Source organism: Oryctolagus cuniculus, chromosome 10 (genome assembly GCF_051225735.1).
Source record: "Oryctolagus cuniculus isolate XC-2025 breed Fujian yellow rabbit chromosome 10, ASM5122573v1, whole genome shotgun sequence".
Taxonomy (NCBI): Eukaryota; Metazoa; Chordata; class Mammalia; order Lagomorpha; family Leporidae; genus Oryctolagus; species Oryctolagus cuniculus.
The window spans coordinates 19,103,103-19,116,745 of NC_142876.1; the positions used below are offsets into that span (position 1 = coordinate 19,103,103).

The following is a 13,643-nucleotide window of genomic DNA, read 5'->3' on the forward strand; positions in this document are numbered from 1 at the left end:
GAGAAAGGTACCTCCTTCTTTGATGACCCATTCTTTCCACTGGGATCTCATTCGCAGAGATCTTTCATTTAGGTTTTATTTTTTCCCCCAGAGTGTCTTGGCTTTCCATGCCTGAAATACTCTCATGGGCTTTTCAGCTGGATCCGCATGCCTTAAGGGCTGATTCTGAGACCAGAGTGCTGTTTAGGACAGTGGGTCTGCTGTGTATCTCACTTCCCATGTTGGATCATTCTCTCCCTTTTTGATTCTATCAGCTAGTATTTGCAGACACTATTCTTGTTTCTGTGATCCCTTTGGTTCTTAGTCCTATCAGTATGATCAATTGTGAACAGAAATTGATCACTGGGACTAGTGAGATGGCATTGGTACATGCCACCTTGATGGGATTGAATTGGAATCCCCTGGTATGTTTCTAACTCTACCGTTTGAGGTAAGTCAGCTTGAGCATGTCCCGAATTGCACATCTCTTCCCTCTCCTATTCCCACTCTTATATTTAACAGCGATCACTTTTCAGTTAAGTTTCAGCACTTAAGAATTGTGTATTGATTACAGTATTCAACCAAAAGTATTAAGTAGAACAAACAAAAAAAAATACTAAGAGGGATAACATATTAAGTTGCTCATCAACAGTCAGGGTGAGGGCTGATCAAGTCACCATTTCTCTTAGTGTTCATTTCACTTTAACAGGTTTCCTTTTTGGTGCTCAGTTAGTTGTCACCCAGGAGTTCTTGAAGATGGTGTTTGAACTGGGACTAGGAAGAGGTAAGGGAGTTGGTTCCATGATATCTGGGGGAAGGCAATTCTGGAAAGAAAGCACTCAATGCAAAGGCCTTTGGTAGCAAGAAGGAGGTCTGAGTGTCACTGACAGGAATACGTGGGATTAGAGTGCCACGTTGGAGTGGTAGGGGCCTCCCCCAACGAGAGAGACTGCAGAGTCTTCACAGAGCTGGTGGTGGGATCTGACATCTCTGATGGCTCTGGCTGCTGGCTGAGTACGCTGCGGGGAGCATGGTATAAACAGGATAGTGTAGGAGGCTGCTGCAGTAATAGGGATGAGAGCTGATGGGGCTGAGCCCCAGAAGTCAGCAGTAGAAGAGATGAGCAGTGGCGTCTGTGTGTTTAAGGTGGGGCCGGCAGTGTGTTCTAATCTGGGATGTCTGTAGGTGGGTGGGGTAGCGTAGCAGACTTGGCTCCCCAAGTGGTTCAGCTTGAGTGGTGTGACATTTCAGAAGAGGGCAGCTGGCACCGTGGGGCTGGCAGTCAAGGGTGAAGATGGGCTCTAACGAACAAGCGGCTTTTTCTGTCGGGTGAGGTTGGAAGGACTCGGAGCAGAGAGGACACAGCTTCACCACTGGGGTTCCGGAGGTGTCACAGTCCATCGTGTCTGCTGACCACCATCTGTTCCAGGAGGCTGTGACGTTGTGGTGGTGGCAGAAACCGTCTGTCTCTTGGCCCCATCTGAGGATTGTCCCTAACAGCATTGCTGCTGGCTTGGACTGGGACTTGGACTGTTGGCACATCAGATCACGAGCTTACTTCCTTGCTGCTGTGTGTATTTAAAAAGTGAAGAAAGATTTTCCCATCACCTCATGTCACAAGGGGTTAGGGGAGTAGGCCTAGAAGAAAAACAATTGGGAAAAAAATAACACTTATTTCTGAAAGAAGCCAATAAAGAAAAAGGAATATTTTTCTGTCAATTCTCTCTTAAAATGAAAAATAGCAGTCTCCCTTTGATTGATCTTGGTGTAATATCAGATACTTGAAAATATCCTGGAAGATAGAAATCTGGTCCTGGCGTGTGTCGTCTGCTTTGAGGGAGTTTCTGCAGCATGCCAGCGTCTGTTTCCTGTAATGAGCAGCCACAAACGAGGTGGCTCTGGGCGATGGAAATGGGTTCTCGGAGGGTTCTGGAGCCTGGGAAACCAAGTCAAGGTGTGAGCAGGGCCCTGCTCCCTCTGCAGGTTCCAGGGAAGGAATGTTCCTTGTCCCTTTAGCCCCAGGTGGTGGGTGGCAGTGCTCGGCGCCCTTTGGTCGCTGCATCATTCTAATCTCGATCGTCTCTGTCACCTGGTCTTCTCCCTGTGTGTGTGTCCAGATTACTGCCTCACAAAACCATTCGTGGGGTTATGGTTCCCCCTAGTTCTTCATGACCTGCTGAAACTCGATAGTGTGCAGACCCTGTTTGCGAATATGGCCATGTTCCCAGGTACCGGGAACTAGGACTTGACCTTCCTCTCTGAGGTGGACAGTTTCACCTACTGGAGTGTGAATGGTCTGATGGGCTGTATACACGAAGGAAATAATGCTTTCACAAAACACGTAGCTGGTAAGCAGTGACTTGGAATTTCTTATTTTAGCAAGTTTTTGAGGGTTAAACTTGTGTTATGATACTGAACATGGGAATAGTAGACCTCAGTGCACGTGTCACCCTAGGAAACTTAGATCGCCATGAAAAGGAAATAGATCTTCAGTCTGCACCCAGGACACCTGTATATTGCTGTGTGCATAAATGATGGCGACTTCTCTGAAGTGACTCATTCAGTAGGAACATGATGAAGGAGTCGATCTCTGTGTTCCCAAGGTCGTGGGCAAGGTTGAGAAGTACGTGGGGAGGCTGGAGATCACTGGGACTAAGAGCACAGACTCAGGACCAACCCAGTTCAAACCTCAGCACTGCCATGGGGCCATAAATTGATATCTTAATTCCCCCTTGGTCTTAATTTTCCTGTGTATAGAATGGGAACACCATGTGAAACGACTTCAAGAAGTTCATGGAAAATAAAACTAAAGGGCAACTTCAGCTTGGTGCAGAACTTTTATTTTGCAGTCATGTATGATGAAAACACTGCATGGATGACAAAGTTTCTGCACCAAAATAAGCTGCTTTAAATGCCATTTTTTAAACCAAGTTTTTAAAGTACTTTCCTAATTATCTCAGTTCTTTGGAGATTTGATCAGTTAATTTAAGTGGAGGTGGCATAAGTCAGCAATTGAGTGGCTTCAGGAGTCATGTCCCAAAGGCCTGTCCCATCCTCGCCACCAGTTACCATGGTGACCTGGGACAAGGTGCCTGGCCTCTCCAACTACCTCTTGCATAAAGTGAGGATGATGATACTACCTACTCATTCTGCTGTGAAAACTGAGTTAACTGGACTAACAGCAACAGAATCCTGAGAGATTGGTCCAGAACACCTGCTGTTGAAGTGTTTTCCATGTTAAGGTAGTGATTGTATGCCAGGACCATGGTGTAAGTTAATAAACCATTTTCTCCTACCATTGCCTGTATAGCCCCCTCGTGCTGCCTGCCACAATACTCCCTTACAGCTGCCCTCTTCCTTGTCCAGACACTGAGGAGTACCTTTTAGGGGCTTTTCACTTTAAGGAACATTTGAACTTTGCAAACCGTGTGCTTTCCCTTAACCAAGGACTTCCTGTGGGATTCTTGAAATTGGATCTACTTTAAGGTAAACCTTTGTGTACAAAAGTAATTGCTATGCAGACTCTTGTCAGGAATGTACTGCAGGAAGCAAAGGAGACAGTAGAATAGGGAAAACCTCTGTAGCTCAGTCCATCAGGTGTCCATGTCTGTGCAAATATTACGTAGAGAAGTCATGAGTCTCTTCTTGTAAAGGGTTAGCCACAGTGCATTTGGGCTGCTGTAACATACCTGGTTCTGGGTAACTTCTATCCTTGGAGGCTGGGAGGTGCAAGGTAAAGGCTAGCAGGTTTGGTGTCTGGAAAATCTGTCCTCGAAGATTGGGCCATCAAGAGGAGAGTTAAAGGCCCCAGCTGGTTCCCTCCAGCCCCCTGCCAAGGTCAGCCTCATCGCTGAATCACCTCCAAAGGTCCCCTCTCAATGCCACCACTATGGGGAGGAAGTTTCAGCACAGTATTTGGACCTAGCACTTGACCCCAGCAACAGTGATTGATTTCAGAACTGCAGAGAAACAGGCATTGGAAGGTACTTGTGAAATCTCCAGACTCCCTCCCCACTCCCCCAGCTTGTTCTGCATTCAGAGATGCTGGTCCCCCTTTCCAATCTCATTCACTCTCCTTGATGACGTCATGAAGGTCTCTTTGGTGCTTGCTCTTCATACTTGGCTGACGTATCTCCCTTTGAGAAGAGGGCAAGGCTCCAAGCTCCCACAGGCGTGAGTTGAGTGGGTGAAGTGGCACGGCTGTGCTGTTACCCGCTGCATCGCAGGAGACTCGGGCTTCATTTATGACACTGGTGTTAAAACTTGATAGCACATCAGAACCACCCAAAGAGCTTCTAAAGTAATGCATGCATGACAGCTTTGGGTCCCCTGCCACCCAGAGATCCAGCTGTGACTTTTTAATTGCCCAACAGATACCCATGCTCAGCCATGGTTGAGCACCATCAATTTATAGTCAAGATTTTCTATCGCTTTTTATCCATGACTATACACTTGCTTTCAGGTCAGGTAACTTTTTAAAAGGCATCAGCCCAGGTGGTTACTGGATGGACTGAGATTTGGTGAACACTGATAGCGATGGAAGGAGTGGCCTGGCCGAGGTTCACAGAGCTGCTTCAGAAGTCCAGCCCTGAGCTCATCCAAGGCTCGCTCTTTTTTTAATTTTTTTTTTAATTTTAATTTTTTTAATTTGACAGAGAAAGGTCTTCCTTCCGTTGGTTCACCCCCCAAATGACTGCTATGGCTGAAGCTACGCCGATCCGGAGCCAGGTGCTTCCTCCTGGTCTTCCATGTGGGTGCAGGGGCTCAAGCACTTGGGCCATCCTCCACTGCCTTCCTGGGCCACAGCAGAGAGCTGTCCTGAAAGAGGAGCAGCTGGGACTAGAACCTGGCCAAAGGCTCTTTCTAATGCATTACATTTTGCTGCATCAGGAACCTTCTCACACTTAAAGGTGATGGGCACATGCTTGTCACTGACAGGAAGCTAAGGCTCACCTTGGACTTCGGTCACCCTGCTTTGTTGCTACTGCCTCTGACAGTATAAAAAAAATTCCCCTGTGCCTACTGCGTTAGTGGTAGGAAGCCTAACTGTTGCTTTGTCTTAGCCCCTGGAGAATGCCAACGATGAAATGGGATGAATGGACTTAGAATTTCCTAACATTTTAAAAGCCCATCCCTTGTCCCAGAAGAGATGCCTTCTTTCTTTTCCACCACTCCCCACCCCGACTGGTTCCCCTGTTTCAACTGGAAGACGCTCCGGCATTTACGGCTGTGTCCCAACTGTTCGGTCATAGCCTTGGAATGGTCATGTCACAGGCTGCAGGCTTCCAGGCTGGGATGTTAGTGGCCAGCCAATCACAAGGAGGCATCCGTAATACTGCTGGCCAGCCCTAGGGCCGTGCGGGGAGGAATGAGGGCAGCCGAAGCTGGAAGCCCTCCTGGACCAGGAGCTCTGCGGCGCGGGCAGGCGGCTACATGTCTTCAGTGTGAATTGCATGTGTGGTGCAGTCAGCCATGGCCTGGCCAGACCACCCTCTTCTCTGTGCAGAAAGGTAATTCTCGGTTCAGCTACCCCACCCGCCTTTATATCCAGATGTGTGTTATTCCTCCTGGCCTCGCAGTTTGGGTCTCGGTACCCTGGGGAACATGTCTAATGAAAACCACACGGTTCCTTTGGACAGGCTTGGCTCATCTCTCCCAAAGCGAGGAGCTGCTCGTGACTTGCTATTTTCAGTCTGTTCTTCTGATTGCAAAATCGGGCAGTCCCTGGAATTTATGAGTGTCCTTAACAAGCAGCCGTGTTTTCAACAGGACAGTGTTGGGATGGTAAAGTGCACCCCTTCCCCACCCTCACCAGAACACAACAGTGTAGCCCCAGCATGCGGCTGTGTAGCGGGCGCACAACAGGATGCATGAGCATTCAAGACAAACTCCCGGCTGTCTGTGTGCCCTGGGTGTGTGTTAGGTGACTGTATCCTGCACAGTAATGTCCCAGGAGGAAGCTCCACCTTCCTGCAGGCTGGGTAAGAAGCAGGTGACGAGGTGCAAGCGGTGCCGTTGGTGGGTTAGAAGGGAACCTGGGGGCTGGGGCTGTGGTGTAGCGGTTAAAGCCACTGCCTGCAGTGCCAGCATCCTATGTGGGCGCCAGAGCAAGTCTCAGCTGCTCCACTTCTGATCCAGCTCCCTGCTAATGTGCCTGGGAAAGCATGGCCCCAGCTAGAGGATGGACTTAGTCCTTAGGCCCCTGCACCCATGTTGGGGACCTGCAAGAAGCTCCTGGCTTCAGATTGGTGCAGCTCTAGCTGTTGCTACCACTGGGGGAGTGAACCGGCGGATGGAAGATCACTCTGTCTCTCTGTAACTCTGCCTAACAACTCTTTTTTTTTTTTTTTTTTAAGGTGTGACTGTTGACTCTGACATTCCATAACTCTCATTCTGGACAAGTGCCCCAGTGACACACCGTACCTCACTTTCCTTTTGTAGTGAAAATGATGATAGTGTCCCTGATTAGAGTGGGTGTGGGAGGGAATGTTCTCAGCAAACCTAGCAAGGACTCGGAGCCTTTGGGGCAGGTGTTGTAATGCAGTGGATTAAGCTATGGTGCGGGATACCTGCATCCCATACTGCAGTGCTGGTTTGAATCCAGGCTTCTCTGCTTGCGCTCCAGCTTCCTACTAATGTGCCTGAGAAGCAGAAGCTGAACACAGGTGAGAACTGTTGCTGGGGAGGAAGTGAGCAGGTGCACGGTGGTGGAAAGATCCTGGGAGGAGACGAGCTTGGAATCCTTCAGCGCCAGCACAGGAAGGGCTGGCAGTCTGGGAGGACACATGCGCACACATGGCTTTGCCTGGTGGTTCCGAGGGTGCCCGCTAGTGCTGAGGTCTCTTGGAGGGGGAACAATGCCCTGGCTGGACTCGGACGTCTGCAAATGGCTACTGTTGATCACTTGAAGCTGCTGCTTCTGTCCAGTTTCTAATTAAAAAGAGGACAGTGGGTGGGGTCCCCAGAAAACAGGCTTTCCCATTCACCCTGGGCCCTGGCTGTGGGCTGACTCTGGACAGGTGAGTCACCTCTGAGTCTCTGTCCACCAGTAAAGTGGGGGTAGTGCCATTTCTTGGAGGGTAGTTCTGGGTTATAACCTGGTAATGTGAGACATGAACAGAGACGAAGTAAATCACAGTGACTCCTACTTAACGCTGTTTCTTTTAACGGTTATTTCTCTTAGTTGAATGGCAGAGTGTCACGGTGTCCACCTTACAGGTTCGCTTCCTAAATGTCCTGTGCAGCCAGGGCTGGCCAAGCCAAAGTCGGGAGCCTGTAACTCCACCCAGGTCTCCCATGTGAGTGGCGAGGGCCCAAGCGTTTATCATCTGCTCTGTTCCTATGAAGCAGGATCAGAAGAGGAGTAGTCAGGACTGGAACTGATACAGGTGTCCCGGTGGCAGCTTATCCTGGTACAGCGCAGCACCTGCCCTTACTTAGGGCTGCTGATCGCTGCAACTGTCTCCCATGTCGAGGGGTAGGATGGCCTGGCCTCTCCCGTGTATGTGGGCACAGTCTCCTAGAGTGACTCCAGTATCAACACAGGTGGTCAGGCAGTGCAGATGTCTGGAGACAGGACTGTGGTTAACTCGGGCCCAGTCCAAGAGGAGGGAGGGGCTGATTGATCTTGTCCAAGGAATTGTCACCCGCACACCTCGGGACAAGCATGCTGTGGGAGCCGCCCTGAGCCCCCTTGGTCTCTTGAGTATGCACGTGAGCTTCGTTTGGGCTGATCAGCAGGGGCTTCGTCCATGAAGAATGAATTATTTTCCAGCAGCCCCGAGGGTTGGTCACATGCTCTAGTTGCACTTTGAGTCTCTGGAAGTCTTCTTAATGAGACGTTTGGCACACTCGGCCATGACTGCAGAGGCCAAGTTGGACTCCCCAGGGCTCTGTCACTTCCTCCTCCAGTGGGCCCACTTGGATTACGTTGCATTGGCTTCCTCCGTGGAGAACTGAAGCTCAGTGGCCCTGGCCACTCTGGCTAGCATGGCGACATCAGCCTGGAAACCAAGCCGAGATCCTGCCATGTGCAGGGCTAGCGTTTGCTTGGTCCTGTGTGAGTTAGAGACTCGCTTGAATAAGGAGCGCAGCCTGTTCTCGTGCAAGCTGCAGAGGACACGGCTGCACTGCACAGTGAATTGCAGCCCTGTGAGCCACCGGCTTGCAACCTGCCCCAAAGTGCCTTCCTCCAACCAGGTGTGTGCCGAGACGTAGAAGGGGTTTCTCTGTATCCAGGGCAATCCCTCCAGCACTCCAGAGAAAAGTCACAGTAACTGCGTGAGCTGCGCCTGTGTTGTGTGTGTGCCTGCGTGGACCTGTCCCCCCAGCCCTTGTCCATCTCTCCTCCCCCTGCCCCTTCCTCTTCTCTCCTCTCCCACCCTCCACTTTTCTTCCCCCTTGTTTCACAGTGATGAAGGCCACAAGCTGTAGAAATGCTGAATGGGATGGAGGTGCATGCCCTCACTTGTCCAACTCTCTGCCATAAATTCCACCTACTTGGCTGGCTCATGTTAAAAAGAATCGAGGACGCTTTCCTTGGATAATGTAGATGACAAGGGGTTTGTGAAGACTGTTGTAGTTAAATACAAGCTCAGCTGGGATGGTTTAGCCTCCTCTTCCCTAGATCATAATTAGGGGAGAGTTTCAAAAATGGGGAAGGGGTTGAAAGCATCTATAATTCATCTGGGACCATATACCAGTGAGAATATGAAACAAAATTCCAAGTGAGGAGAAAGGAGAGATGAGGCCAATTTGACCAGATAAAAGTGAATTTAGCACCATGTTTATTTTTAAATGAAGTGTGTTGGCCAAAAAAAGCAGTTACATGGAACAGGATAAATCCTAGAACTTCGCATGAGAGACTTTAATATAAAATAAAGCAGGTGTCACAAACCAACGAATAAGGAAGAATTATTTAATGTGTAGGTTTATAACAGTAGGCTTTCCATTTGGGGGAAGAAATACCCCTCCTCACAAGATAGTCTGACATTGAGAAATGCAGTATTTTGAAGTTCTGCTTTAGGTTTTCAGTAAATATATAATCAAATCACATTTCCAGTGTGATTTAAATCATGTATGCTTTTGAGGTAAACAGACGTTTGGGCTAAGACCTATTTTAAGGCCTTGAAGTGATAGAACGAGTTCATAGAAAATGAGTATCTGTTATTATTTGAAAATGTCTTACACCAAAATAAGCTTATCCTTTATTTCCTACAAACTTCTTGAAGTACCTTCCTATTTTCTTGCTTTCAATGCAATAATAAAACAGTGAAGTAGCATAAACTCCTAAAAACTCACAGGCACACACTCACCGATAATAAATCCCGAGTACTTTTTTCCATTCCAAATAGACAGTTTTTAATAGCCCACAAGGTTTAGGTGCAAAGAAGGGCTTCTGTAGAAGTGTACCTGTGTGTCTGGAGGTGATGCTGTCAGTTTCTGTAAGAGTTGGCTGCTCCAGACTTGGTGTTTAAATGACGCAGCACCATAAAATTAACTTTGAAAAGGAATCCATAGTTAATGAGGAGGTTGACTTTTCCTATACAATTGAGTGTAATTGGTTCACACCGATCATCGTCCTGTGGTTTCCTAGGTTTCTGCTACTTCACTCTGATTTATCAAATGCATCCTGGACCCACATGCTCCCCTTACATTGAGGCGAGCGGCTTGGTCTGTCCCTGAATTTACGAAGGTCTGATGGATTCTCCGTGACATGAGAGTTCCAAAGTGGCTTGAGCAGTTCTGGCTCCGAGCTGTCCTTTTCCACCCACAGTGGTGATGGACCAAACAGAAGCATCCTCAGGGTTAGAGGCCACTTGACAGGTGTGGCTTGGGTCTGACCTTAGTAATCCTCAAGTCGGAGGAGAAGGCAGGGAAAGCTGCCCATTCAGCTGCCTTTCAAGTCTAGAAGTTGATAAGCCTGCCTGTTAAATTCTCCAAGAGAAGGTGTTGAGCTGAGTCAAAGGCCAGCCAGGCCACATGGGCATTGCTTTTAATCCTCGCAGGCCAGTCTCTGAGAAAGTAGCCCCAAGCAGGGTCTGGCCTGCCTTTCATCCCGCCTCCTGCCCTGTGACCTGCTCTTGGCCAGACAAAACCGGGCGGTTTCCTCCCTGGTAAAAAAATTGCATTTCTCTCCATGTGGAAGAAAATCCCCTTTCTCATGTTTCCTGATCTTTGCCTCTGGAGCTGACCTTTGAGGGACAGGTTTTCAGATCATGCCTTTGCCATAGGCTGGGCTTGTGGTCATGCAGGTGCCATCTTCAAAGGTAGATTTGCTGGACAAAGACTGTCAGCCTAGAATCTGTAAGCACTTCCAGCTTAGAGCTGACATCAAAGGAATTGCCAAAAACCTGAAGTCTGCAGGTCAGGATGGGAAATGCAAAGGAAACATTTAGTCCCTGCCCCTAAGGGGATTGCAGAGGGACTTGGAAGCCTCAGACAGCCCCAGTCCAGGGATAATCTTGGTCATTATTGCTGCCATTTTAGTATTGTCAATTAGGAAGCAGTGATTCCTTGCTCTGGCTGCTGATTCGAATCACCTGGAAGTTTGTTTTTTTGTTTGTTTTATGGTGACTGATGCCTGCGTTCTGGTCCCAGCAATTCTGATGAGAACGGCCTGGGGCTAAGTCTGGATCGCTCTATTTGTGTGACCAAGGCTAGAAACCAGAGCTGCTCTGAAGCCCAGAGAAACCAGGGTGAGGGTGAGACGGGCGGCCTCCTCCCCGCCTAGCAGCTGTGAAGTCCAAGACCCTCAGGGAGGAAACCTGCTTGCCCAACGTGACGCCATTAGTCACCGAGTCTGGAGGAGAACAAGGCTTAGACGTTGAGTTGGCAGCTCGTGTATCGTGTGGTGAACATCGTGGGAGATACGTGGACTCACAGGAAGACACTGTTCCTGGGAAAGTGAGTACAGCTTGTCCAGTGCTGGAGCACCTGCCCTTGGAGGAGGCAGGGCTGGGACTAGGCACAGACCCCCAGAGGGAGTTTGCCAAGTGACAAATCCCAGCCACCATGGCACTGCCTCTCTAGCCTGGGAAGACATGTTCCCTCCTTGGGGACACATATTCTCTGAGTGGGTTAAAGAGGCCACTTGTTGCTGTCATGTTCTTAATGTCTGTAGTGGAAGCTGGCTCACTATGGATAATGCTGCTTAGCCTGGAGTCTATCACCTTGGAACTGGTGGACCACCCTTGGGGTCTGTGAGTCAGGGTTTTCCAGGACGGACTCTGGCGCCCCCGTGCTTCGTTTTTCCATTTGGCTGCCTTTTCGCTGTAAGTGGGCATTCTCAAACCTGCCACCTCTGCATCTTTCTCCTCCATCGGTCGGTGACTGTGGGATCCCCTGCATAGACTCCACAGCGGCCTCACTCATGGGACGAGGCAACCTGCTTTCTGCAGCAAGGTGGAGAGGACGACCTGGGCCTTGTTCCTGGGCTGCAGCTGAGCGTAGCTTTCCTCTTGGTCCCAGTTGGGCCATGAAGCAGGCTTGCTTTCCAAAGTAACCTGCGTCTAATAATCCTCCCCTTTCCTGAGCGCACGCACTCAGCCTTTCCGTGTGGTCACATACCAAATGCCTTCTGTGTGCGCTGTTCTAGCTGTGTGCCAGCGAGCAAAAGCAAGGGTCCCCTGAGGTTCTCACCCTCTAAGGTGGTGGGGATTGGGGTATGGAACAGGGGAGGCATTAAGTTAGCACCCACTTTCCACCCGGAAGAACCTCATATACATAACAGAGCAAGGCAGCTGGTAAATAAATTGCATGCCAAACATCGTGTTGAGGAATCAAAAAATTAGAATTACAGTAACACGATCAAGGTGTAGACCAGATGCATTAGGAACTGTACAAGTGGTATTTTTTTCCCCTGACAGCTGGTTAGAAAGGCTTGAGCGGTACAGATGACATTGGCAGTGACCCTGGAATGAGGAACGGTGTCTGAGTGGATGGAGAAGGCTGCTGTACTGAGAAGGAACCAAGTGGGCAGACCTACAGAGTGCACCTGAGCTCAGTGTCAGGGAGCAGAGAGAGGAGGATTCTGGGTAGGAAGAGAAGCTCTGACAGGTGTCTTCAGTGACGCCCCTGGGGATGGCAGGGAACCAGGCCAGGTTTGACAGCTCTGAGTCCCCGGGGTTGCTTTGGAGGGGCAGAGGGAGGTGGACAGGCGAGACTGGTTATGAATGGTTGGGAAACCCAGGGGCTTTCTGATCAAGACCTAGGAGCCTCAGTACTGACAGGCAGGTGGAGAAGAGGGAAGGACGCACAGGGACCTGCACTCAGAGTTGTCAAGGGGCTGAGCTGAGTGAGCTAAGTGGGGCAAGGAAGTTTCTGGATCTGCAGCTGTTCTTGTTGGATGTCTGGCTGCACCGTGCACTCGGGAACGGAACAGGCTGCAGTTTGTGGTGGAGGTGTGGGGGAACAGGATGAGCTGTGCTGTGGATACGTTGCTTTCTCACACAGGCACTTGGATTCTGAAATCCTCACAAGAGACCCATGCAAGGCTTGGGCAACGTCATGCTTTTTAGTACCTCGTTAGCACAAGTCAGGGGGACGGTGTCTTCGCCTCAGCTTCGGAGTTCTGGCCACGAGGCAGGCAGTGCCTTAAACCAGATGAGTTAAGGGCAACAGAAAGGAAGCATCCACCCTGGTCTGAAGGAAGTTAGCAGCACTCCTGGCGATCAGACTTAGCAGGATTAAGAGTTTTGTAACCGTATATAAGGGTTGAGAACCTGCTGGGTGGCACTAATGTAGTGATATAGTGATGTGCAGTTGTAAAATAGTCGTGGTTTTCTAGTTCCTAAAAAAAAAAAAAATTGCTCATTACATAAGAATATTACCCCAGTGCCTTAATTTTAATGAAGGTAATTAGGAGTTTGCATTCAAACTCCTAGTATTCAAGTGTGAAAATGAGACCTATAGAACTAAGTATTGATATATTGAAATTCCATGGGTTATTAGTTGCCGTAGTCTAAATAGAACAGCATGTTCAAACTTCTGAGTGTAGTGGAAAATACTGAGCCGGTCATCTGTAAAAAGCCCTTGTTAAAATTCACTCCTGTAGAATACGACTCGTAACCAGAATTCTCTAAAGAAAACTGGAGGGTTTGAATTTTAACCTCATCTGATATTAATTTTAAAAATAGGGTAAAATACTTCTGAATTATTGTTTCTATATACAGAAAGAGTTCTTAAGGGCACAAAACCCCCACATTAACAGAAACAAACTTCACTGTGTCTTGATGTTGCCTGAAACTCCTGTGCCCTGCCTGTCCCCATGTGGTCGTGTGGTCGATTTCAAATCGCCGCTCATCACTGATGCTGTGCAAACACACATGCACATACATGTGGGTGCCCGCACCTGCTGTCCGCTCCAGTCACTTCCCCCTACAGGGCAGGTCCTTCCCTCCTTCTCCCTCTTCCCACCTCCAGCCCCTGCTTGGGAGATTCCTTGATCTGCTCTGAATTCTTTCGGGCTTTAAATACCATGCCTTGCAATTCACATAATTATACCCCCTGACTTCACATTCTCTAATTCTTCAGCGTGTGTAATTCTTCCCAAGCAGACCAGGAATTACCTCTTCTGTATTCTCCACATCTTGATGCCAGCTAGCCATCTGATTTGTTTTTAAAACAACTACTGATTGGACTGTGTGGAGCTCTTTTCCCTGCAA

At 49.0% G+C, this 13,643-nt stretch overlaps 1 protein-coding gene across 5 annotated transcripts in view; it reads left to right on the plus strand.

Annotated features, from left to right (window-relative positions):
• Positions 1-13,643, plus strand: part of CCBE1 (collagen and calcium binding EGF domains 1) — a 251,702-nt gene that overhangs the window by 72,843 nt on the left and 165,216 nt on the right. For 2 of the 5 annotated variants that reach the window (XM_089305028.1, XM_089305031.1), the window contains exon 1: positions 5,340-5,489. The exons of the other annotated variants lie outside the window; for them this stretch is intronic. In XM_089305028.1, coding sequence (XP_089161154.1) covers positions 5,452-5,489 — 38 coding nt within the window. In that variant the 5' untranslated portion in view covers positions 5,340-5,451. Of the gene's footprint in view, positions 1-5,339; positions 5,490-13,643 lie in introns of those variants that run through there. 5 annotated transcript variants of the gene reach the window in all.